The sequence below is a fragment of the Enhydra lutris genome, unplaced genomic scaffold (genome assembly GCF_002288905.1).
Source record: "Enhydra lutris kenyoni isolate GAN:26980312 unplaced genomic scaffold, ASM228890v2 scaffoldscaffold22, whole genome shotgun sequence".
Lineage (NCBI taxonomy): Eukaryota > Metazoa > Chordata > Mammalia > Carnivora > Mustelidae > Enhydra > Enhydra lutris.
Window position 1 is genome coordinate 5,033,819 of NW_019154106.1, and position 25,904 is coordinate 5,059,722.

At 60.1% G+C, this 25,904-nt stretch overlaps 4 protein-coding genes across 5 annotated transcripts; 3 read left to right on the forward strand and 1 right to left on the reverse strand.

Moving 5' to 3' along the window:
* The first annotated feature begins 2,709 nt into the window (after window positions 1-2,709).
* On the forward strand, window positions 2,710-10,270 carry LOC111149490 (T-box 10). The gene is made up of 9 exons (XM_022506588.1): window positions 2,710-2,792; window positions 3,420-3,451; window positions 6,485-6,752; window positions 6,844-6,945; window positions 7,353-7,524; window positions 8,689-8,844; window positions 9,169-9,236; window positions 9,455-9,549; window positions 9,981-10,270. The coding sequence occupies exons 1-9, from the start codon at window positions 2,710-2,712 to the stop codon at window positions 10,268-10,270; spliced, it is 1,266 nt and encodes a 421-aa protein (XP_022362296.1).
* A 1,280-nt stretch (window positions 10,271-11,550) lies between these two features.
* LOC111149753 (nudix hydrolase 8) lies at window positions 11,551-13,619 on the forward strand. Its single transcript, XM_022506998.1, has 4 exons — window positions 11,551-11,885; window positions 12,496-12,628; window positions 13,144-13,221; window positions 13,313-13,619. The coding sequence occupies exons 1-4, from the start codon at window positions 11,692-11,694 to the stop codon at window positions 13,532-13,534; spliced, it is 627 nt and encodes a 208-aa protein (XP_022362706.1). The 5' UTR covers window positions 11,551-11,691; the 3' UTR covers window positions 13,535-13,619.
* A 1,938-nt stretch (window positions 13,620-15,557) lies between these two features.
* LOC111149614 (double C2-like domain-containing protein gamma) lies at window positions 15,558-19,419 on the forward strand. The gene is made up of 10 exons (XM_022506772.1): window positions 15,558-15,926; window positions 16,104-16,183; window positions 16,260-16,331; window positions 16,548-16,657; window positions 16,757-16,892; window positions 17,024-17,077; window positions 18,423-18,574; window positions 18,672-18,753; window positions 18,939-19,035; window positions 19,111-19,419. Exons 1-10 carry the CDS (start codon window positions 15,689-15,691, stop codon window positions 19,239-19,241), a joined length of 1,152 nt encoding a protein of 383 aa, XP_022362480.1. The 5' UTR covers window positions 15,558-15,688; the 3' UTR covers window positions 19,242-19,419.
* Window positions 19,420-19,643: 224 nt separating this feature from the next.
* On the reverse strand, window positions 19,644-25,136 carry LOC111149612 (NADH:ubiquinone oxidoreductase core subunit V1). Of its 2 annotated transcripts, none has more exons than XM_022506770.1 (10): window positions 24,975-25,136; window positions 23,816-23,898; window positions 23,570-23,740; window positions 22,678-22,861; window positions 21,769-21,958; window positions 21,152-21,364; window positions 20,803-20,969; window positions 20,447-20,528; window positions 20,081-20,226; window positions 19,644-19,977 (listed from the first exon to the last, which is right to left on the reverse strand). In XM_022506770.1, exons 1-10 carry the CDS (start codon window positions 25,044-25,046, stop codon window positions 19,891-19,893), a joined length of 1,395 nt encoding a protein of 464 aa, XP_022362478.1. In that variant the 5' UTR covers window positions 25,047-25,136; the 3' UTR covers window positions 19,644-19,890. The 2 variants fall into 2 exon arrangements, with proteins under 2 accessions (XP_022362478.1, XP_022362479.1); XM_022506771.1 differs by having other exon boundaries at window positions 25,002-25,122.
* Between the last annotated feature and the right edge of the window lie 768 nt (window positions 25,137-25,904).

A 25,904-nucleotide genomic window follows, 5' to 3' on the forward strand; every position in this document is an offset into this window, starting at 1 on the left:
CGTCCCTGCAGAAGGGACAGCCAGGCGGGGTCCGGCTTCCCACCCCCCAGTGGGCTCCCTCCCATGGGAATGGCCCAGCCTGGGAGTGACCCCGCAAAAGGCAAAGATACATTGAAAAGACTTTGACATTTCAAAAATTGTTTAAAGAACCAAAGTAACCAAAGAACTTGGCTGGATTTTTTTTTTTCTCTTCTTAGAGCTTGTGATTTCCTCCACATTTTTTTCTTTTCTTTTTTTTAATTATTATTTATTTATTTATTTGAGAGAAAGAGCGAGAGACAGCATGAGTGGGAGGGGCAGAGGGAGCGGGAGAGGGAGAGAAACTCAAGCAGATCCCATACTGAATGAAGAGCCCCAAGCGGGGCTCAATCTCACAACCCTTCGATCGTGACTTGAGCAGAAAACCAAGAGTTGGTTGCTCAACCAACTGCCCCGCCCAGGCGCCCCTGATTTCTCTCACAATTAAAAAATTTGATAAACTTTTATATTATATTTACTGTGTGTCAGACACTGTTTTAAGGACTATTAACTGTTTAATTTAAACCTCAGGATGATAGGAGAAGATATTATAGTTCCTATTTTACAGTCATGGAAGCTTAGGACCAGAGGGGTTAAGTGACTTGCTCGAGGTCACACAGCTCGCAAGGATTCGAACCCAGGCTTTACTATCAATGCCCTTAACCACTAGGCTGCACTTCCACAATGATAACTGTCTTTCTAAGGTGACTTGAGTCTCCATTTCTAAACACAGGAGCCAGGGCAGAGGTTGGCCCCAGCGACCTTGGCCCTCAGCTCTCTTCCCATGACCGAGACTTCCAGCCACAGCCGCTTGGTATGGCCATCTTCCAGATGTTCAGTGATGAGGTTGTGCGCTATGAGGGGGGGTCCACTAGGTACCCCGTGTTCATCAGGAGGCCGCATACTATGAGAAGGACATTGCCTCCCTCCAGACTGCCAAGCTCACATTCTCTGTCCCTGCCCTGCCACCCCACTCCAGGTCCCTAACCCACACCAAATCTGCCCAGCCTCAGTCCTCCCATCCAAACAGTGGTTCCTGAGCCACAGTCCTGAGCCCAGGGCCCCCCTTTGCCGTCTGCTGTATACCCTGTTTATTGCCATACCTCATACCTCCGTGCCTCAGTTTCCCATCTATAAAATGGAAGATGTCCATGGATTAATGGTTCACATCCTCTATCCTGCATGGTCCCTCTGTGACCTCACAATCTGGGGCAGGTCTGGCCCAGCGTGGTCTTAGACACGCTGTGTGTCCCGGGGCCAGTGGTGGCTGTCTCTGTACCCACGATGGCTTATCAGTGCCCAGGACGACTGATTCTCCCACTTGGAGAAAAACTGTCCTGGAGACAACAGATGGGTCCCCCCCAACCTGCCTGTACTCCGTGGGCCAGGGAGTCAGTCTGAGAGAGCAGAAGCTCGTGCCCGTGTAAGCGCACACGTGTGTGGGTGACCACGTGTGCCTGCCCAGGTGTTGTATGTATGTGTGTGACTGCACACACATGTGTTTCCAAGACCAAAGTCCCTAGGGCGTCCTTCCAGGGGTTCTATATGTGGCTGGGCACAGAGCCCTAATATGTGTTTCCAATGTGTAATGGGCCCAGTGCCCGTGGGGGTTCATGAGGAGTTGGGCTGGGGAGAGGGTGGAGCCCAACAAGGCTTTCCCCGCCCAGGACAGCCTGCCCAGGCGCAGGGATGGGAGAAGAGGTAACTTGACTTGGGGTAGGGGAAATCCTACCAGGGAGGCTGGATGGAAGTCCTCAGCACCCGAGGAGGGAGGGGGCACCGGGTCTGCTGCTGGGGTCCCCTCGGTCCTGAGCTGGGCACTCTGGGGCACCTCTGCAGGCCAAACTGGATACAGCCTGACAGCCATGCCCACCCGAGCCCGACAGGGCATCTGGGGTGCCCGGCGCTCCGACCACAGGTGGTGTCACACCCCGGCCCCACAGCATCCCCCGCCTGGCCCATCCATCTGCCCGCGGCCACAGCTGCCACGCGGCCTCCTGCTATCGAGCAGCGAGATGAGAAGGTGTGAAGGATATGGGGGCATGAGGGACGGGCTGGCAGGCAAGATGGATGAGAGGGGCAGGGAGGCCAGCAGGCGCCTCGGGCAGGAAGGGCAGGCCAGCCGGGGAGGCGGTTATGCAGAGTGTGCACGCCTGTGCACAGCGCGCGTGTCAGAGAGACGTGTGTGCACGCACATGGGAGCGTGTGCATGTGTGCTCAAGAGCGGTTACGGGGCGTTGGGGCTTGAGTTCATCTGTGTGTGTGTGGGTTGGCGTGTCAGTGTGAGCACAGACGTGTGGGGGGGTGTTTCCCATCACACAGACCGAAGCTGAGGGCACACACACACACACACACATCAGTACCCAGCAGAGGACTAGGCTGGCCTGCTCCTGGGACTCCAGGCAGAGGGGGAGCCACCAGGACTGGTGGGAATCTCCCAGGACCACCATGGATCCTGGGACAGTGTGGCCCTGCTGGCCACACCCCACTGGGTGGCCCCTGAGAGCCGTTGGGACCCTCACAAGCACAGAGAAGCCCCCTATCTTGCCCCACAGGAAAGTGCAAAGGCTGACACGGGTCTGTGCCAGGGGTCCTCCTGCCTCTCCCAGCTCGGCCGGCAGGAGCCAGGGGGATAGGAGGCCACAGCAGGCGGCATCCCTAAGCTAAACGGAGGAGAGGTGGCCCCCCGACATGGGGCTCTGGGAGGAGCCGGGGTGTCCCCCTGGAAGAGAAGTGGCCCCTCCACTCCTCAGTTCCAACACGGTCACTCTCAGGTATGGGCTTCTGCGTACCCCACGTCCCCAGAAGCGGTGGTGTGTTGGGGAAGGGTGGTCTCGCCTGCCTTCGGGACCCCAGTCCAGTATGCCCAGCACAGCCTGAGGTGCTGTCACCTAGCGCTAGCCTGGGGGCTCAATACCCCCTCCCAGGGTGGGCTAGCTTGGGGTCCAGCCCAGTAATCCTCCCTGGGCCATGCGGTAGTGACGAAATGGCCAAACCACACTCTCCATTGACAGCAACCAGTTTTGGGGTGCCCCCCACCCCGCTGTGCCTTCCTGACTGGTGATCTATGCGTCCCCAAATGGCTAGCCAGGACAGACAGGGACAGCCTGGAGAGGATGCCTAGTCAGGCTGGAGAGAACAGACAGAGCCGTGACCTCTGCCCCGAGCCAGGCTCCCGCCCTGTGGGGATGCCGGAGGCCCCATCAATCAGGACAGGAACGGCTTACTGCTGTCTATCCCAGGGATGAGATTACATGCTTACTACAGTTGGGGAAACTGAGGCACAGGGACCTGTGCCACCAGCATTGCACAGCTCATCAGCAAGACCCAGCTTCCTGCCACCCAGGCCAGGGGCTCTGCTGTCACTGGCTGACGCTGACCCCTTGTGTCTCCTGCCCCAGTTGCCCAGGCCACACCGCACCAGCAGCCCCAGGTCAGGGGTCGGGGTCCCGGCGAGAGGGCAACACTTCTGCCATCCAGCCCTCATATTCCTGTGGCTCCTGCGGCCTCCCCAGCCTCCCCCAGGCCCTGTGGGCTCTGAGCTCCTCCAGTCACTGGGCCTGGGCCCCTGCAGACCACCCAACAGGTCCTCAAGATGGGGCCCCCACCTAGCATCTGGGTCCATTGATCAGGAACAGCTGGGGGTCTCCTAGCTGGGGAAGGGAGGGAGCTGGGAGAGGGGGCCGGTAGGGGGAGAGGAGGCTTTGCAACGTCAGAGCCTTCCCACCTGCCCTCCTCCCACACAGCGCCACACCCGGAGCCGGACAAGCCCAGCCATCAGCCTTGCGCAGTCCAGCCTGAGCGCGGCTTGGAGAAGGGGCCCTGCCTCCCCACCAGAACCAGGGTCCCACCTGCAGAGACCAGGTGCCTGGCGCCGGTGGAGAAGTAAGATTGCTCGGAGGGAAGGGCAGTCCTGCAGAACGGAGCCGGAGCCGTGCCGCTGAGTGGGCCAGGAGATCCTGAGAGGCTGACCACCCTCCCAGCAGGCAGGGGGCCCCCAGGTGGCAGCTGCAGCCGGCCCCCCACTGAACAGGGCTCCTCCAGGAGCCAACGTCCAGGCCGTCCCCATGGCAGGTACGGTGTAGGCAGCCGAAATGGCCCCATGGCTGGGCTCAGGCTCCGGGGTGAATGGGGCAGGGCAGGGACTGGGTATGGGGACCAAGGAAACCCCTGCTGGACCCAGGTCCTGGGCCAGAGGGTGGGGTGGGGGCACTTCACACTGAGGCCTCAGATCCCACCAGGGCAGGGCTGATGGGCTCATATTTGTAGGTACAAATATGGGGGTGTTGCTGGGTAGGGATAATGAGTCATTTCTGGGAACAGAAAGCCTTTTCAGGCATGGGTGACCTTGGACCTGTCCGCTCTCCTCTCTGGGCCTCACTCATTGAGTATCAACATTGGGGCATGGGGAGGAACTGGGCAAGAAGGCTTTAACCTCCCCTCCAGACCTGACTCCGTGCTTGTGGGAAATTGTCAAATCCCGACCCCAAGGGATGCCTACTTCTAGAGGAACCAGGCAGAAAACAGGCCCCTCCCGAGTTCCTGAGAGCCCTCGGGGGTGGCCCGCTGACCGAGGTGGGCAGGGGATGGGCTCATTGAAGACTTGGGACCCAGCAACCAGCCCGCAAAGTTCCCAGACCCAGGGAAGCCCTGAGCCTCTCCCTTGGGGGCCCAGCACCATAGATCCAGGGGTACCGGTTACCTGGATGATGGACCTGCCCCCGCAGGGGCTCTGAGCAATGGACCATTGCCCATCTGACGGCCCGGTCCCAGTGCTGGGGGACATCAGCCCGTATAGCCGTCCTGCCCCTCTGGGGGACACAGAGCTGATGTGCCCCCTCCCTCTCAGAGAAAACCCCCACTCCCAGGCTGCAGAACTTCCAGGGGCTTTGATGAGGGACCACTTTTCCTATGCGACCCCTCAGGGCTGCTAAATACGGGGTCACAGACCCTGAGCCCCACACCGAGATGAGGTACCTGTTGTAAGCCAGCTCCGACCACGCGCTGCCCACCTGCTGGCTCATCTCACGTACACCACCCCCACCCCGGAATCTCCCTCCACCCATCTGTCTGTCTGTCCATCCATCCGACACCGAAATCCACCTCTGCCCCCGGGGAATCTCAGTTTTACCAGGCTCTTGGTCCCTCCGGGGGAGGTTAGAAACGAATAGTCTGTGTTCCAGGATTTTTTTTTCCCTCCCTGGTTTTAATTTTTAAATTGTGGTAAAATATACATAACATAAAAATTTCCTTTTTAGCCACTTTTAAGTGCACAGCTCAGGGGCACGAGGGACGCCCACACTGCTGTGTTTGCATCCCCACCATCCGTCTCTAGAAGTCTGACATCTCGCACAACTGAAACTCTGTCCGCACTAAACGCTCACTCCCTGTTCCCACTCCCTCTGCGCCGCCCCCGCCCCCCCCCCCACAACCACCATTCTCCTCCCTGTGAATCGGACCATTCATGGAATCACACAGGATTTGTCCTTTTGTGTCTGGCTTGTTTCACTTAGCATAACGTCCCCAAAGTCCCTCCGTGTCACAGCACACGGCAGGATGTCCTTCCTCTTTAAGGGGGAATAATGGTCCATCGTCTGTCCAGACCACAGTTTGCTCGCTCACTCGTGGCCATTCAGGGTGCTCTCTCCTTCAGGCTATTGGGGACAAGGCTGCTGTGGACACAGATGTGCACGAATCTGTCAGGTCCCCGCCCCCCACCCCCAGTTCCTTTTGTGCAATTCTCCACGTCTCGGCAAATGCCCAGAAGTGGAGTTGCTGGATCGTGTGGTCGTTCCACTCTCCAGCAGCCGTGTCGTTTCCCATCCCGCCGGCCATGCACCCGGGCTCCCACTTCTCACATCGTCTCTGATCCCAGCAGCTTGTTTTCGCTTTCTTCTTGGCTTTTGTTTTGTGTTTGGGAATAGCCCTCCGTGTGGCTGTAAAGTCGTATCTCACTGTAGCTGGAATTTTTTTTTTTTTTTTTTTTTTTAAGACTAGAAGACAACAAAACTTGTGGCCAAGGCTTGAGCCAGGATTGTACATCAAAAACTGGAACTTTAGGGGGAAAGTGAGGAGGCCTTGTTGAAGGGTCTGGTGTATGCCAGGCTCTGTAATCCATGGACCCTATGAGGCAGATATTAAGAACCCCTCGCGACAGATATGGAAACTGAGGGTCTGGGGTTGGGGAGGGCATGAAACAATTTGCTCATAGCCATGAGTCCACTTGATGGCTCAGAGATTCCCTGGGGAACCAGACAGGCCCCGTCTCTGGCCTCCAGGAGCTTTAAGTCTGCATTTACCTCACGAAGGGATGCTCAGTCAGGGGTACTAGGGGAACGCAGGCCTGGCAGTCAGGGAGGGCTTCCTGGAGGAAGAGGCACCTACGTGCGGCCTGAAGGATGAGAGCTGGCTTGGTGGCAAGGGGGTGAGGCAAACAGCGGCCCACACTCTCATCCTCTCTCCCCAGCTTTCCTTTCTGCTGGCCTCGGGGTACTTGCGTCCTCAGAGCCCTACACCCTGCCCATGACCAGCTCCAGCTGGGAGCCCCGGCTGGACTCCCCATTCCCGTCGGGCCCTTCGACCGGCTCTGCAGGGACCCAAGTCGTGGCCGAGCCCAGCAAGCAGGGACCCAAGAACCCACGTGTGTCCAGCGTGACAGTTCAGCTGGAGATGAAGGCTCTGTGGGAGGAATTCAACCAGCTGGGCACAGAGATGATTGTCACCAAGGCAGGCAGGTGTGAGCAGCGGACGTGTGCGTGTGTGTGTGGTGGGGACAGGGGTCATGCCGGTGCTACATTTGGGCTCCTGAGCACCTCTCCCCTGCAGGCGGATGTTTCCCACCTTCCAGGTGAAGATCCTGGGCATGGACACGTTGGCTGACTATGCCTTGCTCATGGACTTCGTGCCTCTGGATGACAAAAGATACAGGTCTGGGGGCTGCCCAGGGAGGGAGCTCAGATAGCAGGGGCTGAGCCAGGAAGCAGACCCCTCCCCGCACTCTGGGGTGAGCCGGGGGCCCTTCGGAGCAGCGTCAGGCAGGCCTGTCCTCGGGCAACAATGGAAGCCTGATGGCAGCAGGGGAGCCGAGCTCAGGGCAGCCGAGAGTCTCAGGTGGGAGAGCGGGCCGGCCCAGGCAGGCAGAGCGGGCCGGCTCAGCGCGACCACGGGGGACTCAAGGCCTCACTCGAGGCCTCACGTTCCTCACGTGCGAGGTGGGGCTGGTGCACAGGCAGTCATGTTGAGGGATGGCCCCATGCCCCGCCGGCCCCGGCTCCAGGTGGGGGTCCAGGTGGGGGTCCAGGTGGGGCACCCCTGCCACCTGCTCTGCTCCCCAGGTACGCCTTTCACAGCTCAGCCTGGCTGGTGGCAGGGAAAGCGGACCCGGTCACACCCGGCCGTGTGCACTTCCACCCGGACTCGCCGGCCAAGGGCACGCAGTGGATGCGCCAGATTGTGTCCTTCGACAAGCTCAAGCTGACCAACAACCTGCTGGATGACAACGGCCACGTGAGGCCCCAGGCAGTGGGGAGGGGTCAGGCCAGGGCCGGGGGACGCTGGGGTCTGATCATAATGAAGTCCGGGACCAGGGCTCGCCGTGCCGTCCATGCCCAGTGGCCTTGGTGCCCAGCACCCCCACCCGCTACTGATGGCCAATGCTGGGGGCCAAGTTCACCTGGCCAGGGGCTGGACAGCAGAGGGGACTGTCCAAGCAGGCAGGTGAGGGGGCAGGAGGTGTGGGAATGTTCCAGCAAACACTGTCCTCCTTGTAGACAGTACTTCTGGAATTCCTACCACAGGCCAGGCCCCTGGTAGGTGCAGGAACCCAGCACTGTTGCCATTTTGTCAAACAGACAAAGATCCCTGCCTCCTGGGGTAGGGGACAGATGGTAAACAAAGAATCCAGAAGGCCCTGTGTGCAGTGTCTCAGATGCTGATGAATGCCAGAAGAAAAAGGAACCAGGGAGGGGGACTGAGACAGAGGTGAATTGTCCATTCAGAGAGGTTCTAGAAGCTGCTGAGTCAATATTTGAAGAGAGATCTAAAGGAAACGGGGAAGGCCCCTGTGCACACAGAAGTGGAAGCTGTTGCAGGGGACGAACAGCAAGTGAAAAGGCCCTGAGGTTGCAGAATGTTGGGCCAGTGGGTGTGTGGGAGGGGAGTGCAAGGAGGCTCCATGTGTCTGAAGTGGAGTGAATAGAGATGGGAGGAGAGGGACCCCGAGGCTGCCAGGGCTGATCTGTGGAGCCCACTGGCTGTGGAGAGGGTTCTGACCTTTGCTCTGCACAGGAGGCTTTTGAACGGGGTGACATGGGGCAGCTCACTGGGGTTGCTGTGCATGGAATGGACAGAGAAGCTGGGAGATGGGCCAGGAGGCAGCGGAGGAAATCTAGGCAGACATGATGGTAGCCAGGCGGAGTGGGGACGGTGGGTTGGGAGAGGTGGTCAGATTCTGGATATTTCTGAAAGCTGACAGAAGGATGTGGTTGTGACAGAAGGCAAAGGGGCAAAAATGCTGACACAAAGGGGCCTTTGCCACAGAGCTATAGGCTCTGGAGACCAGACTGTGCCCCCATTATAAGAAAGGCAGTCTTCTCGCCCTGGAGAGGATTTAGCCTCAGGGAGGGTTTGCAGCTTCTCCCCTGCACACCACCTTCCGCACCGCTCCCCCAGATCATTCTCAACTCCATGCACCGCTACCAGCCCCGATTCCACGTGGTCTTTGTGGACCCGCGCAAGGACAGTGAGCGCTACGCCCAGGAGAACTTCAAGTCCTTCATCTTCACGGAGACCCAGTTCATGGCCGTGACAGCCTATCAGAACCACCGGGTGGGTTGGGCCACAGCTCACAAGGCCGCTGCCAGCCCATTTCACAGGGAGGGAGACCGAGGCTCAAGGCTCTGAGCTCCCACGTGCTCACAGGGCCCGGCCCTGGGCCCGGCCCTTCTCTCCTTCTCTAGGCCTCAGCAGACCTCTGCCCTCAGTCATTCCCCTGCTGTCATGCCCACTGGCTCTATGGCTCCCGGGTTGACAGGCCCAGGTCCCAGGGCCTCATGATTGGGGCATCCAGGGAAGACAGGGTGGCTGAACGTGGGGCCCCGCAGCCTTTCCCTGGCTCAGGGCCGGCCCATAACCACACTTTCTCCTCTGCAGATCACCCAGCTGAAAATTGCCAGCAACCCTTTTGCCAAGGGCTTTAGGGAGACTGACTCGGACTCCTGGTACTGTCTGGGCCCTGGCAGCTCCACCCGCCTGCCCTCACCCAGCCCCTCGCCCCCATCCTCATCCCCCAGGCCTCTCCTAAGGCCTCTCCTCAGACCTTCTCTGAGGGTCATGCCCACTGACTCATCCTGGGGTCCTACTGTCTTATTGATCACAGCCCTCGGCCTGGGCTCTCCCCTTGAACTTCTGCCTCCATTCCTGCCTGTTGTACCTTCAGGACTGTATCTCCACGAGCCCTGCTCAGCATCGCGGCCCGGAGTCACAGCAGCCTCCGCCCCTGCCTGCTGAAGGGCCCTGCAGAGCAGGAAAAAGGTTCGCCCCCAGGAGGACCAGAGCCTGCATGGTGGGCAGGAAGTGAGGTGACAGGGCCACAGGGCCTCCAACAAGGGGCTCTGGCAGGTTCAGCAAGCCCGCTGGGCACCTGTGTGGAGAAAGAGCGGGAGGCAGAGATTTCTGGAACAAGTTAGGACTAATGGCAGAGAGAACAGGACAGGGACAAGGTGCTAAGAGCAGGGGTGGGAGGTTCAGGTGGGCTTCCTAGAGGAGGTGGCTCCTGAGCAGGAGCCTTGAAGAACTGGGAAGGATTTGGATAATTAGAAAGGGTGGGGAAGAGGGAACAGGGAAGGGAGAGGGAAGAGCAAAGGCTGAGAAAGGGAGGAGTGGGATGGGAGCAGGGAAGGAACAAGGGAGGCTGAGGATGTAAGGGGAGGTCTGGGGTCCACTCAGACCACATCCTCCCTCAGACCCCAACAAAGCTCCAGCCTCCAACTCCAGGACATCTGCCCAGGTGCACCATCAGCTGCTGTCCCCCACTGATACTCTGCTGGCCCCAGCCACCTACCAGCCCCTCAACTACCAGGGCCTGTACCCTGGAGCCTCAAGTCCCCTCAGAATCCCAAGGGCCCGACCCACACCGTATCCCCTCCCAAATATTCAGGCCGGCAGAGATCAGGAAGGCCTGCCCCTCCCAGCTAGGTTGGAGCTCCTGTCCCCCACCGCCGTGTGCTTGGGGCCTGTCCAGGACCCTCAGTGATGATGAGGGCCCTGTGGACGGACTCGTCTTGCCCCGAATGTTACCCCCTCCAGCCTTGCCTCTACAGAGGCCCTGTCCCCTTCCAAGGAGAGCAGGGCAGGTGGAAGCCCAGAGAGGAAGGCTACCTGCCCAGAATCGCAGCAAGGCTGAGAAGGTGCCAGGCTTGGAACCAGCCGCCTCCTCCCCTCAACCTGTCCCCTTCTGCCTTGAGGGGTGACTCGGCCAAGCCCTGCTTCACCTCTCCCTTTCCCCCAACATTAAACTATTTGGCACGAGTAGTCAGAGCACTTCTGTCCTCGGGGCTCGGGGTGGAGGGACTCAGGAACACCCGGACCCCAGATAATGAGCTGCAGACACCCCAAAGCTCTGCCTAGTGCGGATGGTGTCTCTGGAAGCACAGTGATGGCCAAGGTGCTGATACCAACTGACACCAGGGCTCTGGCTGAGGCTGCACTTTCTGGTCCCTAACTTGTGTCTCGAGGTGAGGACTGAAACCGCAGCTCAACGAGGCACCTGCTCAAAATCAATGCAAGGCACAGTGACACAGGCCATTCCACGTAACGGGGCTGTGCCCAAGACTGGGGTGGTCTGGTCTTGAGAAGCGGGCGTCTGGAGGGATGCGGAGACATGAGAGGCCGTGACCGCACGGGCCAGGCCAAGATGGGGGCGGGGGAGGGAGAGGGGCTTGAGAATCCAGCCAAGACTTGAGGCAGGACAGCTTCACAGAAAGGTGACATTTCCGCCAACACCTAAAGGGGTAGCAATTGCGAGGGAAAGGGGCGGGGAGGAGAGGAGACAAGTTCCCAGCGACGGGAAAAGCGGGGCAAAGGCCTGCGGCTGGAGCGAGTCGCCTGGAGAGGAGCCCCGAGGGGAACCCGGCCGGGCGCTCCCGCCGCAGTCCCTGACGTCCCCGGCCTCCAGGAGGAGCGCCCCGTGGACCCCCGAAACGCTGACTCCCAACATCCTGGAACACTCTGCGTTAGGTCCTTAGGAAAGGGACGGGCACAGGAGGGACGCGGGGCCCGGCAAAGCCTCGAAGCCTGACACCCCGACTCCCGAAGCCCGCGGTCAGAAGGGCCGGGTGCGGAAGACGGACGCGAGCCGCGGAAACACTCCCCCGGCACCACCGCCAGCTCCGCCCCCGGCCCGGGCCCGCCCCTCTGCCGGAAGCCGTATCCTCGGAACTCGCCCCTTCCGGCCCCGCCCTCCAACGGGGGGGGAGGGGCTTTCAGGCCCCGCCCCGTTCCGTCGAGGCACCGCCTCTCACGTAGGCCCCGCCCCCAAGGGCCCGGCTGGAGCGGCTCCCGGGCTGCTCCCACCGTCCGGCCCAGCTTCCCCCGGGAGGCGGAGGACGAGTGCTGTCCTTCCCCTTCCCTCCCGAGGCCCGGCGCCCTCCTTGTCCCAGCTGCGCCGGACCGGACATGCAGCCCGACTGCCTGTCGGCGGAGGGCGAGGGGCGCTGCAGGCGGTTGCTGGCGGGGGCCACGGCCCGGCTCCGCGCTCGCCCCGCGGCGGCCGCGGTGCTGGTGCCGCTGTGCTCGGTGCGCGGGGTCCCGGCGCTGCTCTACACGCTGCGGTCCAGCCGCCTGTCCGGGAGCCACAAGGGTGACGTCAGGTACACCGGCTGGGAACTCCTGTCCCTTCTGGGAGGACGGAGGCACCTGAGCAAGGCGCTTCGCCTCTGCGAGCCTGGGTTTCCGCCTCTGGGGAACGGGTCTGGGGAGAGCCGCGGCCCCGCGTCCCTCCGACCCGAGCCTGATGCCGCGGGTGGTCCTGCCCGGTCGCCACGCCGGACCCCTCGAAGCGCGTCCCGCACCGCCTCGGGCTGGGGACACCTCTCGGAGCTGTGTCTGCCTCTCCAAAAAGGCAGGACCCTGCCCCCTGCCGGAGACTCAAGGGAGATTCGGGTCCTGGAGCCGAAGAAGCTGGCCGGAGGGGGCTGCCTGGTTTCCAGCCCTGGTCCCGTCCGCGTCCCCGTCCCTGGGGGTCATAGAGCCACTGGGGCCACCATAGGCAAACATGAGCTCCAGGGCCTCCCCCTTACCTCTGTCGTTCAGGGAGGTAGACCGAGCCTGGAGAGCTCATGTGGCTTGCCTGAGGCCTCACTACAAACTAGAGGCAGAGACTAAAGATGCTTAGGTGGGTGACTAGCCCTCAGCCACAGCTGTCACCCCCACCCACCATGGCCCCAACAGACCAAGGACCAGGCTCCCTGTGCTTGTCAGCTTCCCAGGTGGCAAATGTGACCCCACTGACCAGGATGTGGTGCACACAGCCCTAAGGGAGACCCATGAGGAGCTGGGCCTTTCTGTACCTGAGGAGCATGTGTGGGGCATCCTGCGGCCTGTGCAGGACAGGGTAAGGCCACCACCAGGGACAAGGAGGGTGGCTATGGTCTCTGGCAGGCTGACAGCATGGTGGAGCCCCATACATCTGCCCGGTGGTCACGTTCCATCCCCACACCACCCAACAGAGAAGGGCTGGGGTATCTTCACTCCTTTTCACGGGGGATCCTGAGGCTCAGGTCTGGGGCTGGAGGTGGCCCCAGGGTAAGCCAGCTCTGCCCAGCTTGGCGGAAAAGGGTTGGGGAAGGCTTCACAGGGCAGACAGGAATTGGATGATGAGTGGGAGATTTTAGGGGAGTAAAAGTCAGGAAAGGTTATTCTAAGCGGTGGGAACCGTCTGCAAAGGCCCAGAGGGCTGCATGGCTCTGGCGAGTTTCAGGGCCCTCAGTTAGTCACCCAGGCTGGTGGGCTCAAGGACAGGGGCCTCCAGTGCTGAAGGGCTCTGGATGGCAAGGGGGTGGTGTCCCCCTCAGGCTCCCCTCCCCAAGACCATGCCTCCCTTGACTGCCTGTCACCCTCCTGCCCCAGCAAAAGGCCAAAGTGGTGCCAGTGCTTGCCGGCGTGGGCCCCCTGGATCCCCAAAGTCTCAGGCCCAACCCAGAAGAGGTGAGTGGGGGCGATGGTGGGGGCCGACCAACTGGGGAGGCTCCGTCCGCAGCAGTCCTCCGTCCGCTCTCTGACTGCCTCTTTCCCACAGGTGGATGAGGTATTTGCCCTGCCCCTGGCCCACCTGTCGCAGGCGCAGAACCAAGGGTATACCCACTTCTGCCGGCGTGGCCACTTCAGCTACACACTGCCTGTCTTCCTGCACGGGCCCCACCGTGTCTGGGGGCTCACGGCCGTCATCACTGAGTTCACCCTGCAGCTGCTGGTCCCTGGTGCCTACCAGCCCCGCCTGGCCAGCTCGGCTGGCCCCTAGGCTGAAGGCCTGGCCCCGGGCAGCCCCCTCCTTCAGTCTGTCGGGCCAGCTCCACTCCCGGACTGAATAAAGAGCTTTTACCAATTCTGTGGCAGCCGCATCTTCTGCACTGGGGCCTTGACCTTGAGCAGACCCCATGGGACAAGTGGCCTCCTGGGTGGGGTGCCTCTGTCCCATCACGCTGTTACCCACTGAACAGTGGGTGCTTACTATGGACTGGTATTTGGCTGTCACCACAGCCCTGAGGTGGGGCCAACGCTGGCCCTGGCTGGTGAGACCAGGGCTCAGGGAGAAGAGACACCTTGCCCAAGTTCACCCCAAGCTAGGACTTGAGCCAAACCCTGCTGAATCCAGTGCCCATACTCAGCCACTACATTATTGTTCCAGCTCCTGCCTCTGTGTTTAGCTGACCCCGTGCCAGGCGACAGGAATCCAAAGAGGAGCTCTGCTTGTTACTGCAAAGTTCCAACATGACCAGCTCCTACCGTGTACCAGGTTCTGTGCTGCCCTGACCTCTGGGGTGACCCAGTCTGGGGAGGACCTCAGAGTAGGTCCCACAGATAATCATGTGATTATACATTAATTAAGCACAGACAATAGTGGAATTATACATCAATTATATAGAATAGAAAGGTGGAAAGCAGTCTGTCCTTGTCACAGTAGACTGGGCAATATTAGCCTGGACAAGTGATAGAAAACTCCACCCACTAGCTGACTTTGGCAGAAGAGGAATGGTGATAAACTCAAGATATACTAGCTTCAGGCATGGCTGGATCCAGGAGTTCAGGGGCTCTCTTTCCCTTACCGTGCTTTCCACTATGTTGGCCTCACTCTTGGAGAATCTCTACTCTGCAGCTCTGGGATGGCACAGCACCAGTATCCCATCAACAGAAAACAGAGCTTCTCTCTCTGGTGTTAAACTCAAGAGTTGTACTTCGTTGGCCCTCCCTGAGCCTGTCACATGGCCCGCTGTAGCTGGAATTTATTGGTTGGCAGGGTCAGCGGGGAGAGAACTGGGAAGGAGAATGAACCTTCTAGACTGAGCCTGGGGAAGGGGGCAGTCCCCAAAGGACCAATGGGAAGAGAGAAGGGAAGGTTGAGCAGGTAAAAATCAGCCAAGTTCCCCTGCAGAGTGACCTTGAAACCAAAGGTGGGCAAGAGCAGGCCAGAGCAAAAGGCAGAGGATGGAAGCTGGGGTAGGAGGAGGAGCACATACACAAAGTTTAAGGTGTTTGAGGAAATAAGATTAGCAATGTGGGGGTGGGGAGGGGCCCCACCACTCCGGGGCCACATGGTGGCTCCAGTGATGGGTTAGGATCTCTGTTCCAGGCTGGAAGAGGGGCAGATAGATGTTGAAGTGATGTGATTTGTGTTTGAAAAAGCTTGAGCTGCCAAGAGGCCAAGACGGCAGACGCCCTCCTCCTCGAGTCGCCTCCCCGGGCTCCCATCCCCACTCCACAGGAGCCCTGTCACTTCACCTCCCATGTGCCCCCTCTGCAACTCCCAAAGTGTCCCCCACACCGCTATCTGCTCCTATGCACCTCCCCACGTGCTCCCTCCCACAGGGTCCCTCCCGCCTCACCCACCCCTTCCTTCACAGGCCCCTCCCATCGCCCCTCACACTTCGCACCCCTTGTGTCATCTCTGGCCCTCCAGGCTCCTCACCTGGGAGCAGGGCGCGTGATGGTGGTAAAAATAGGTATGACAGTGTGTGAAGTGGTGGGGGAGAGAGGTGGGCGGCTGAGCCCCTGCACTAGAGAAGGTGCCAGACTCTGGAGCCCTGGAGCCCGGTTCGGAGCCCCGCCTCTTCCCCCTCAGTGGCCGGCACTGTCACCCGGTCTGGGAGGCCCCTTGCTCAGGTTCTTGCTCTCTAGGGTCACCTCAGTCTGGCTTATACTCAGGGAACCAAAGCAGGAGGAGCAGCTCACAGAGCGGTGAGTAGCCGCGGGCCTCCTTCGGGCTGGAGCCCCCTGCTCCTCCCCCACCCCGCCCGCTGTGACTCCGCACTCTGTCCTCAGGTCCTGGCTGCCACCCAAGACCCCCATCAGCGCCCTCAGGGATGCCTCTTCACCCTGGCTCCTTGGCCCGCCACGTTCCCCCCGTCCCCAGCCTGTGGGGGCTTCTCTGAGTCCCTGGCCCCATGTCCAAGACCCCATGGCAGGCACTGCAGCGGTGAGCCGGCGGCGGCCACAGCGGGTGAGCATGCAGGAGCACATGGCCATCGACGTGAGCCCCGGCCCCATCCGGCCCATCCATCTCATTTCCGACTACTTCCCGCATTTCTACCCCTTCGCTGAGCATACCCTGCGCACTCCAGAGCCACACTCTGCAGTGACCCCCACACCCCAGCCAGAGCCCGACCCAGAGCCAGAGGGAGATTCAGACGACAGCAGTGAGTGGGGACAGGGGACCGGGGAGGGGGGATACTCCTGGCCCAACCTGGCCAGGGCAGAGTTTGGAGCGTCCCAAGCATCTGACTGGGGAGGGGGAGGGCAGGAGACATAGTGCCATTTGGGCGGCAGGGCGGGGGTCGAGGTAGGTGCTGACCCTGCCTGCCACCTGCCGTTAGCTGCCCTGGGCACCCTCGAGTTCACGCTTCTTTTTGACGCGGACAACAGCGCCCTGCACTGCACGGCTCACCGTGCCAAGGTGAGGATGGGGGCAGGGGTCTGTGGGCCAAGAGCCTGGGCCACAGGCCTGTCCCACATTCAACGTCTCTTTTCAGGGTCTCAAGCCACCGGCCTCAGGCTCTGTGGACACCTATGTGAAGGCCAGTCTACTGCCAGGGGCCGGCAAGGTGAGGCTGACACCCAGGCCCCTATTGATGCCCCTTGGCCGCGCCCCAGCCCGGAACCCCCACCTGGTCCTGCCGTGCCCCTCTCCGCCAACGCCTGGACATCAGGCATGGAGCTCCCTGTTGCTGGGGAGTACAATGGGGGGTCTACCAGGGAAGTGGGCCAGAATGGGGCCCTGGGGCCTGAGGAGGCCCTGATCCACCCTACCTGGCACCCAGGCCAGCCAGCTGCGGACCCGTACGGTTCGGGGCACAAGGGGGCCTATCTGGGAGGAGACACTCACCTACCATGGCTTTACCCGCCAGGATGCTGGGCGGAAGACTCTGCGGTGAGGATCTGGCCTGGGCCACGAGGGGGCAAGTCCAGGGTGGGGGGTGCTGAGGTGGGGAGGCCTTGCCTGGCCAGGTCTGACCCGGGCGGCCACCAGGCTGTGTGTGTGTGAGGACCCACGGCTGCGGCGACGGCGGCGGGCGCCTCCTCTGGGGGAGCTGCGGGTGCCCCTGAGGAAGCTGGTGCCGAACCGAGCCAGGAGCTTCGACGTGTGTCTGGAGAAGCAGAAGCTGGTGAGTGAGGCCGGCACAGGTAGGGGTGTGGGGACCAGGATCCTTGTGGTGGGGAAGCTGGAAAGAGGAGGAGCAAGGAGGGGGCCCAGAGCAGTGTCTGGCCAAGGTGACCAGGCTCTTTGCTCTTTCAGACCAAGAGGCCCAAGAGCCTGGACACAGCCCGTGGCATGTCCCTGTATGAGGAGGTGGGTAGGACGATGGGACCAAGCAGGGATGCGGGGGGCAGGCCGGGGGCCCAGGCCAAAGTGCATCAGGCAGGGCCTGAGGCGGGTTGAGGGGATGTGTCCCGGCCCAGGTGGGTCTGGGGAAACTGAAGCCATCTCTCTCACAGGCCCTAGCTTTCGTAGTCCCAGGGAACAGCCAGACCCCAGGGTGTAGGCAGGGAGGGTGACTCTCTGACTAGAGCAGCCCAGAGCAACTCTTGTGTACTGCGACAAGCAAAGCTCTCAGGAGGCAGAGACGGAGACCGTGTAGAAGTAGAGGCTGAAACTGGCGGGATTTGTCCATGTCCATGATCCTCCCAAGCTGGGAGGGCAGGTCAAGGTCCAGGAGAGAAGGACATGGGGCTCCCAGGCTTCTAGTCAACCCCTAGGGCATTGTGGGGACCACTCCTGGGGCTTGTAGCCCTAGACAGGCCTTTGTCAGGAGGCAGAAATGACTGCAGGAGGCCCCGTGCCAAAGACCAAAGGCATGGCCAGAACCCCACCCCGGGGCTCAGAGGGGGGAGGCTCCTGCAAGGCTGAGGGCAGGCCCTGCCCAGCTCCTCCAGGATGGAAGGGCCAGGCACTGCTGTCTGCCCCCTGGTGGAGCCGCAAGTTGCTGCGCCGCCCAATTAGACCCAGCCGGCAAGTCCCACCCAGGTGCGCAGGCCCCCCGAGGCGCGCACTTCCTGTCCCAGCCCCACGCACACAAGCGTGACTGCGCAAGGCGGGTGCCTACGCACACTCCTTCACTGAGAAGTGAATGTGAGCAAGGTGGCTGGGCTTTCCGTAACGGAATCCTGTGTGAAGTAGGGGAGAAGCACATTCCTCCTGGGCATCCTCCCTAAGTCCTTTGCAAGCACCAGGGACTGAGGGTGGCAAAGGCCATTCAGAACCTGGTCCCCTGGGCGGTGGGGAGCGAAGGGGGTGAGTTTTGTAAATTTAGTGACCTCTATGTCATCGGGTAGAGAACAGCCTCTCGGAGCTGCTTCTGTGGCGCAGGGAAGGGTGGTGATGGACGCTTAATGAGAGGCTGTTTAGGAAGCTCCTAGCATGTTTGTGCCACTCAGACGCCAGCGCCCTTCCTCTCCGGGACAAAGGTGCACTGGACTGACCAGTACCAGGGCCTGAGCAGGCCCTGGAGAGTACTGCATATCTGGAAGTTCCCTTTCAGGGCGCCAGGCCAGTGACTGTTTTGGCAAACAGAATCCTGACGTTACATTGTTGGCCCCGATTTCTTTGCCGCCAGCCTGAGTCGTCCTGTGGGGGTGCACACAGGCGGGTGGGCGGGCTCTGGTTACACCGGGCTGACCACAGCCCATCCCTGCAGGAGGAGGAGGCGGCAGCAGGGGAGGACCGGGGACGTATCCTGCTGTCCCTGTGCTACAGCTCTCGGCGGGGCGGCCTGCTGGTGGGTGTGCTGCGCTGTGCCCACCTCGCCCCCATGGATGCCAACGGCTACTCGGACCCCTTTGTCCGCCTGTGAGTGCAGACGGGTGGACAGGCAGGTGGGCAGCGGGGGTTCCCCATAACCCCTCTCTGGGGCCACACCTAAACTGACCCTATCCTTCCCAACCAGTTTCCTGCATCCAAATGTGGGGAAGAGATCTAAATACAAGACCAGTGTTCGGAAGAAGACCCTGAACCCCGAGTTCAATGAGGTAGGCCAGGGCCAGGTGGGGGCAGTCCCAGCTACTCTGGGGTTGGGGAGGTTGGTGTTCTGTCTCACTCAGAGAGCACAAGTCCCACCCCCTTACCTAAGCAACTCATTGCCTAAGCCTGTTTCTGAACCTGTAAAGGACTCAAGGCCCCCCTCCTTCCTGCCTTTCTGCCCCTTTCCCTGCAGGAGTTCTTCTATGCAGGCCCAAGGGAGGAGCTGGCCCAAAAGACACTGCTGGTGTCTGTATGGGACTATGACCTGGGCACAGCTGATGACTTCATTGGTGAGAATGCAGGGGAGCAGGGTGAGGGGCCCAATGGGCTCCCATGTGGCTCCTGACCCCTGTCCCCCAACCCAGGTGGGGTACAGCTGAGTAGTCAGGCTGGCGGGGAATGCCAGTGGCACTGGTGTGAATGCCTGGGCTGCAGCGATCACCGACTGGAGCTGTGGCACCCGCTGGACAGCGCGTCCCTCCAGCTCAGCGACTAGAAGGGGTACCTGGCCTGGCCCTGCTCACCACCCTCCCTAAAACTGACCCGTAGGCTGGGAGGACCTAGAGCTGCCTCACCCACTATACCGAGCCACACGTCAAATTGTTTGTTTTCCTGCCCACCCTTCCCAGTTCATCCCACTGCCAATCAAAGCAAGAATAAACCTGCAGACCAGAGTCTGTTCTCTTCCCTGTCCGTCACCTCACAGGGCAGACTGGGCCCCGTTCTCCTTACTCCCACCCTCCAGAAGCCCACAGTGGGCCAGGCCCAGGTCTGGACCCCAGGCCACTGTTTTCCCCTAGTCACACTGAGAGAGCCCCCTGTCCCCACCCCTGCCATCCGCACTGAGGGACGGGCACTCAGGATGGCCGAGGACAGACTGACCCACAGGAAGCTAAGGTGTGGATTCATAACATGTCCTTGAGCTGACCTATCCCCACCCCGAAGTGGGGTCCAAACAGGGTACAGGAAGCCTCTCACTGTGCCTGGGAAACAGACTCCATGAGTAACGGGCTACTGGGGCAGAACAAAGAGCAAGGCCACAGAAAAGCTGCATCGGGAGAGTGAGCAGCACGGCTTTATCGTCCAGCCGCACGGCTGTCAGCGCAGGGCAGCGGGCGCAGGGCGGCGGGCGCAGGGCAGTGGGCTCAGGACGCAGCTCGCCTGGCCTGGTGCTGCAGGGTAAACCTCTGCATCCGCTCCTCAAGCTCCGGCCGGAAGTGGCGGATCAGACCCTGGAGGCGGGAAGGAGCCGCGGTGAAGGAGAGCCGAGAAAATCCCAGCACCCTGAGCCCTCAGCAGCCCTACCCCAGTGCCCACAAGCAGGGCAGCAAGTACCTGCACAGGCCAGGCGGCCCCATCGCCCAGGGCACAGATGGTGTGGCCCTCTATCTGTTTGCTGATCTCCCAGAGGGAGTCGATCTCGGCCGGCCGGGCGTCCCCCTTCACGAAGCGGGCCATCACCTTGTTCATCCAGTCCACGCCTGCAGCCACAGCAGGAAAAGGCCCGATGATCCCCAGCCAGGGCGTGGGGAGGGGCTGTGGGGAGGGGCCATGGGGAGGGTGGGGCCCGGAGAAGGTACGGCGGCCGGGAAGCAGCCGCTGTCCACTCGGCGCCCACAGCCCATCCAACCTTTGCCGCGTGCCTAAGCCAGACCTAGGATGAGCCACAAAGGAAGCCCCCGCGCTGCCCCTGGTGCTCACCCTCACGGCATGGGGTGCACTGGCCACAGCTCTCGTGCTTGTAGAACTCAATAAGGCGGGCGATGGCTTTCACAACATCTGTCTGGGGTGACCAGAGACAGTGAGCAGGCCCCTGGGCTGAAGCCTCAGCCCCCCAGCAGCACCCCAATGCAGGCAGCGTTCTGGCTACCTCCTCCCCCACCCTGCACATCCAGCACTGCTGAGACCACAACGGACATTCTGTCTTGGGGGGGAATTCTCCCCTCTCCCAGTGACTGTATCTCAGGTCACAGGAACTGGGATCCAAGAGCTGGCAGGAGTTCTCAGGAAGCCCGGGGAGGGGTACTGACTGGGTGGGGAGCAGCAGTGGCCCTTACCGAGCGGTCCATGACAATCACAGCGGCTGTGCCCAAGCCCGTCTGCGCCTGCACCAGCGCATCGAAGTCCATCAGCACTGTCTCACACACCGACTTGGGGATCAGTGGTGTGGATGAGCCCCCGGGGATCACAGCAAGGAGGTTGTCCCAGCCGCCTATGACACCTCCTGGGACCACAGTCAGTCCCCAGAAGGATGGATGGTCAGGGCTGGGATCAGCACACCTACCTAGTCCTGAGCCCAGGACCTCTGTCGGCCCCCGTGTGGCGCTGCCTCCCTAGACCCTCCCACCCTGGCTCTCTTCACCGCCATCCTGCCCTGCTCCGGCCCTGGGTGGCCCCGGGCCTCACCAGCATGCTTTTCAATCAGTTCCTTCAGCGGTACAGACATCTCCTCCTCCACGGTACAAGGGTGGTTGACGTGGCCAGAGATATTGAACAGTTTGGTGCCTGAGTTGCGCTCACGACCAAAGCTGGCAAACCATGCACCCCCGCGGCGGCAGATGGTGGGGGACACAGCCACGGTCTCCACGTTGGCCACGGTTGTGGGGCAGCCAAACACTCCTGCGGAGGAATGGGATGAGGGACTGGTGGCCACCAGAGGGTGGCGGCAGGTGGGATCAGGTTCGCAGCAGTGGGGTCTGTCCTAGGATCCTGCTCTGTGACCCAGCTCCCCTTCACTCCTTTGTCATTCCCATCCCTGATGGGACCCTGAACTCCAGCAGGCACTACACTGCCTCCTCACCCCTAATCCCCCTAGTCCCTGGAGGGCTGGAGAGGACCCGTGTGTCTGCCATGGTGGCATGAGGGACTGCAGGCCGGGCCTCTGCGTTGTCACCACCCTGCTCTGTGTCTGGCCCCCAGCCCAGAAGAACTCGGAAATCCCCTAAGAATGACCAGCGGGGACGTGAAACCAGACGGGATTCCACAAGACACAGCACACGGCCCAGGACCCGGCCAGCTCTTACCCACGTCCGCAGGGAATGGCGGCTTCAGGCGGGGCTTGCCCTGCTTGCCCTCAATGGACTCGATGAGTGCCGTCTCCTCCCCACAGATGTAGGCCCCAGCTCCACGCACGACAAACACATCGAAATCATAGCCAGAGCCGCAGGCGTTCTTGCCGATCAGTCCAGCCTCGTAGGCCTCTCGGATGGCCACCTGTGGGACAGGAGTGTGAGGGAACCACTCCCGCCAGCCCGGGAACATTGTGTGGTGGGGAGGGACACCAGGCCCTGGAACCCTGTGTTCATAAGAGTCTAGGAAAAAGTTCCCCTTGGGCGTGAGCAGAAGATGCTCTGGGAGAGGGGTAGGGATTTTACAAAGCATGCTACTTCTGTAATGACAACTTAACAATGTCTCCAACTACATGTATTTTTAAAAGAAAGGCTGAAGATATAATGAAAATTTTAATAAGCAGTTTCCTTCAGGTAGTGGATCCGCAGGAGATCTGTGTATGTGTACAGTTTCCTATCTTTACAGTGAGTAAGTTCTACTTCTGCAAGAGAGGAAAAGACCCTCCAGGTTGGTTTTAAAATATGTAGCAATAACACTTAAACATAATGCTACTACGTGCCAGGCATTGTCCCAGGTGCTGTCCCCTTCCCTCGTCACTGTTGTACAAGAGCCTAACAGAATGGTGTGAGACTCTGGCCCTGGACCCATCACTACAGGGGCCGCCGAGCTCAGAATGGCTGAAATGACCCCTTGGCCCTTTTGCAGAAGAAGTACCTAGGAGCCCGCCCCTGCCCCAGGAGTCACAGAGCCCTAAAAGCCTCCCAAGCTGAGGCTCGGGATATACAAAAAGCTCCCGGAGGTAGCTCTGGGGGCCATGCACACCCAGCACCTTCCCCTCTGTGGAGGCCCCTCCCCTTTCCCACCTGCAGATTGGAAGCCTCATTGTAGAATTCCCCTCGGATGTAGATGTAGGCAGCGCGGGCGCCCATGGCCCGGCCCCCAACTAGGCAGCCTTCCACCAGCTTGTGGGGATCGTGACGCATGATCTCCCGGTCCTTGCAGGTGCCCGGCTCCCCCTCGTCCGCATTCACAACCAGATACTTGGGCCTGTGGGTGCCAGCACATTGGTGAGGCTACACGGCCGCTGGGGCTGGGCCTTCAACTACATGCTCCCCCTCCACCCAAGGAAGCCTCAAAGATGTCTCCCCTGAGAGCCAATCCCTCCCTGTCCCCCCAACATGTCCCCAGGGGCTCTGCTTGCTCTCCATCAACGACAGCAAGCTCACTGCCTATTACAGCTTTGCGTGGCTCTGACCACAGGTAAGATCGTTGTTCTGCTCAGTGCAAATGTCCCCTTGTGTCTTCCTGAGAGACCAAAACTTGCTCTTGGTCACAGAGAACCTTCCTGAACCTCTGCCATATCTCTAGGGTTAAAAGGAAGTTAAGTAGTTGACATTTACCATTTGCTTTCTATGTGCCAATGTGAGGGGCAAAAGCTATATGAAAACTTTCTTATCACTGCACAATATCCACTTGCAATAAAGAAAACCAAGCTCAAAAAGACCAGGAGACTGCACAAAACTATAAAATTAGAAGACAGCATTGGCCAGTAAGTATGCCTCAGTCAAAATCTTTTGTTGATTCTGCTACCACTGAGGAAGACTGGAGAGAACTGAGTCCCATCTACTTAAGCTCTGGTGACATTTTCCCATTCACTCACTCTTAGTTTCCAAGGAAACGGCCCCAAGGCCCAGGGAAGCCCCAGCCACCCCCAAGGTTTCTCCTGCAACCCCATCTCTGCCTCCCTACACACACCTGCCATCTGAGGGCTTATTCATGAAGCTCCATTTGAGGCCAGTGGGAAACCCAGCACCTCCACGGCCTCGCAAGCCGGATGTCTTGACCTCACCCAGGATCCAGTCAGGTCCCTTCAGCAAGATCTCCTTTGTCTTGTACCAGTCACCTCGACTCTGGGCACCTTTCAGCCTGGCCAGAGTGGGAAAGGCATTGAAGAAAGGCCCTGCTCCAGGACCACCCACCGAGCTAAGGGCACCATCTCACCTCCAGTCATGGCGACCATAAAGGTTGGTGAAGATCCGGTCTTCATCCTTCAGCGAGCCAAATGAGGTTTTCTTTGCTGCTGTCTGAAGACACAAAGGGTCAGGTGTCCTGGCACAGTTCTGGGGTCAGGAAGGGCCTGGCCAAAAGTTAGAGATTCTTGGGTTCCCCTGATTAGTTGGGGCTGGGCTGAGGAGAGGTTAGCGGCCTAAGCCCCAGCACTCTTCGTGGTGTCATACCACTACTACCACTAGTAAGCACTTGCTGCTTAGCAGGCATTAGGCTAAGCGTCTGACATGCAAAACGCCATTTCATCCACATAACCCTGAGACACGAATGACTTCCTCTGCTTTACAGAGGAGGAAACCGAAGCCAAGAACAAGCAGAACTTGCGGAAGGACACACAACCAAAAGCAGTCGGTGGAACTGGAACTCGGGTCTGCCGTGGTCAAAGCCCACACCTGAACCACAGCCCCATACTACCTCCCTGAGCCCAGTGGACACTTCCATTCACTTGCCTGGCTGTCCCGCCGGGTCAAAACTTGGTCAGACCAGGGCCTTACATTACTAACTCTCCTGGAGACAAAATGTGTTTACTGTTGCAAAAGGAACGCTTCCCTGGGGCTGGGATACAAGGTGATGGAGGGAGACCCACGCGGGATAAAACTGATGAGAAGTGGGGTCTGTGATTCCATCTGACCCAGTGGCAAGCATCCAAGGCGAGAGCTAAGGGTACGTGGCTTCCAGACTGCCAACCCCTTAAAAATCATTACAGGGAGCAGAGCGCTGGATAGGGCGTCAGGAGACTCCCCTCCCCAAAGCTTGTTTTCTGCACCTGTAAAATGGGGCAGTGTAAAATTACACTGTACAAGGCTGTACCAAAAAGGAACGAGACACAGACGCTTCTCCACATGCACAATCTTCCGCTATGTCGCCCGGCTGTTAAACAGGGAAGCCAAGGAACCGAGGGCTGGGGAAGTCAGCCTTCCAGCGGGACCCATTCCGCTCTACACCTAGGCCGGAGCGGCAACCTTCCTGCCGGACCGGGGAAATGTGCAGGATTCTCTAGAAGGCACTACAGACCCAAGGGGCGGCGCGCGCACAAGCACTGCAGCGAGACCCGGCCCTTGGACACCCCGGCCGGAGTCAGGCCGGGCCTCACCGTGTCGCCGCTGAAACGCACAGACACTCGAGCGGGAAGCGACCCGCTGAGCAGCCGCCGCGCCGCCAGCATCGCGGGAGACAGTTCAGTCACCTCCCGCTGTCACCTTCACGGCCCCGAACCCGAAGAACCAGCGCGCCAGGGACGCTAGGCGGCGCACAGGAAAAACGTCACGCGCCCTGGCTCGAGCTGCGAGCCCAAGCTGCCCTGCGCCTCTCTCGCCCCGCCCCCGCTTCCTCAAAGGTGGGCGGAGCGACCAGGAGTGGTCTGTCTGTCGCGGCGGCTGCTGGGAAGTGTAGTCCCGTTGGCCTCGGGGCCCGCTTTCCCCTTGTGCGAGTCGACGCTTAACCTCTTAATCTCCAGCTCCTTTGCTCGGCCTGGCCTGTTCACGTGCGCTTCCGGACACCGGACTTTCATTCTTTTTCATTCTTTTATTTATTTTTTAAATGTCCGTTCTATTTTAAACCCCAAGTTAACAAACCTTGCCTTCGGCTGGGTTCTGGTGTTTTCCACCTTCTAGAGGTTCTGCATTTAGTGGGCACCTGTTGTATGCACAAGTGTACGGCCGAAGGAGAAATCACGCTGGTTAGGGCCGACGACCGTCATGACCGGGCTGTAATTATTCTGCCTTAGTCCAAACCTGTAGAGTGATCTCTCTCCAGCCCTGCTCTGGACACCCCAGGGCTTAGGGAAGTACTGCCCAGTAGCGGCAGAGAGCAGGTACAGCTCCAGAGGCCGGCAGGGGGATAGCTGGTGGAGGTGTAGGCTGAGGGGAGACCGAGAGAGTGGAGATGGTGGAGATGGTTAGTGAGTGGCACATCCTTTTGCTCCGGCTGCTAAGTTCTCCCAACCAGTGCTGTCCTCAGCCCCTCAGTAGGGTCTGGCACTCCACACTCCTGCTGGAAGTCTTGGAGTGGCCCCCACTGCCTT

What these genes read in the sequence shown, in the direction of transcription:
- LOC111149612 (XM_022506770.1), bottom strand. Translation starts at nt 25,046, where the DNA reads ATGCTGGCGGCGCGGCGGCTGCTCAGCGGGTCGCTTCCCGCTCGAGTG. An exon ending in GCCATTCCCTGCGGACGTGG is followed by an intron (nt 21,365 to 21,768) that starts GTAAGAGCTGGC and finishes ATTCCTCCGCAG; the next exon opens with GAGTGTTTGGCTGCCCCACA. An exon ending in GGGCCGCCTGGCCTGTGCAG is followed by an intron (nt 19,978 to 20,080) that starts GTACTTGCTGCC and finishes TCCCGCCTCCAG; the next exon opens with GGTCTGATCCGCCACTTCCG.
- LOC111149490 (XM_022506588.1), top strand. Translation starts at nt 2,710, where the DNA reads ATGGGGCTCTGGGAGGAGCCGGGGTGTCCCCCTGGAAGAGAAGTGGCC. An exon ending in ATTGTCACCAAGGCAGGCAG is followed by an intron (nt 6,753 to 6,843) that starts GTGTGAGCAGCG and finishes TCTCCCCTGCAG; the next exon opens with GCGGATGTTTCCCACCTTCC. An exon ending in CCCTGCAGAGCAGGAAAAAG is followed by an intron (nt 9,550 to 9,980) that starts GTTCGCCCCCAG and finishes ATCCTCCCTCAG; the next exon opens with ACCCCAACAAAGCTCCAGCC.
- LOC111149614 (XM_022506772.1), top strand. Translation starts at nt 15,689, where the DNA reads ATGGCAGGCACTGCAGCGGTGAGCCGGCGGCGGCCACAGCGGGTGAGC. An exon ending in TACTGCCAGGGGCCGGCAAG is followed by an intron (nt 16,332 to 16,547) that starts GTGAGGCTGACA and finishes CCTGGCACCCAG; the next exon opens with GCCAGCCAGCTGCGGACCCG. An exon ending in TGAACCCCGAGTTCAATGAG is followed by an intron (nt 18,754 to 18,938) that starts GTAGGCCAGGGC and finishes CTTTCCCTGCAG; the next exon opens with GAGTTCTTCTATGCAGGCCC.
- LOC111149753 (XM_022506998.1), top strand. Translation starts at nt 11,692, where the DNA reads ATGCAGCCCGACTGCCTGTCGGCGGAGGGCGAGGGGCGCTGCAGGCGG. An exon ending in TGCGGCCTGTGCAGGACAGG is followed by an intron (nt 12,629 to 13,143) that starts GTAAGGCCACCA and finishes CTCCTGCCCCAG; the next exon opens with CAAAAGGCCAAAGTGGTGCC. An exon ending in TCAGGCCCAACCCAGAAGAG is followed by an intron (nt 13,222 to 13,312) that starts GTGAGTGGGGGC and finishes TCTTTCCCACAG; the next exon opens with GTGGATGAGGTATTTGCCCT.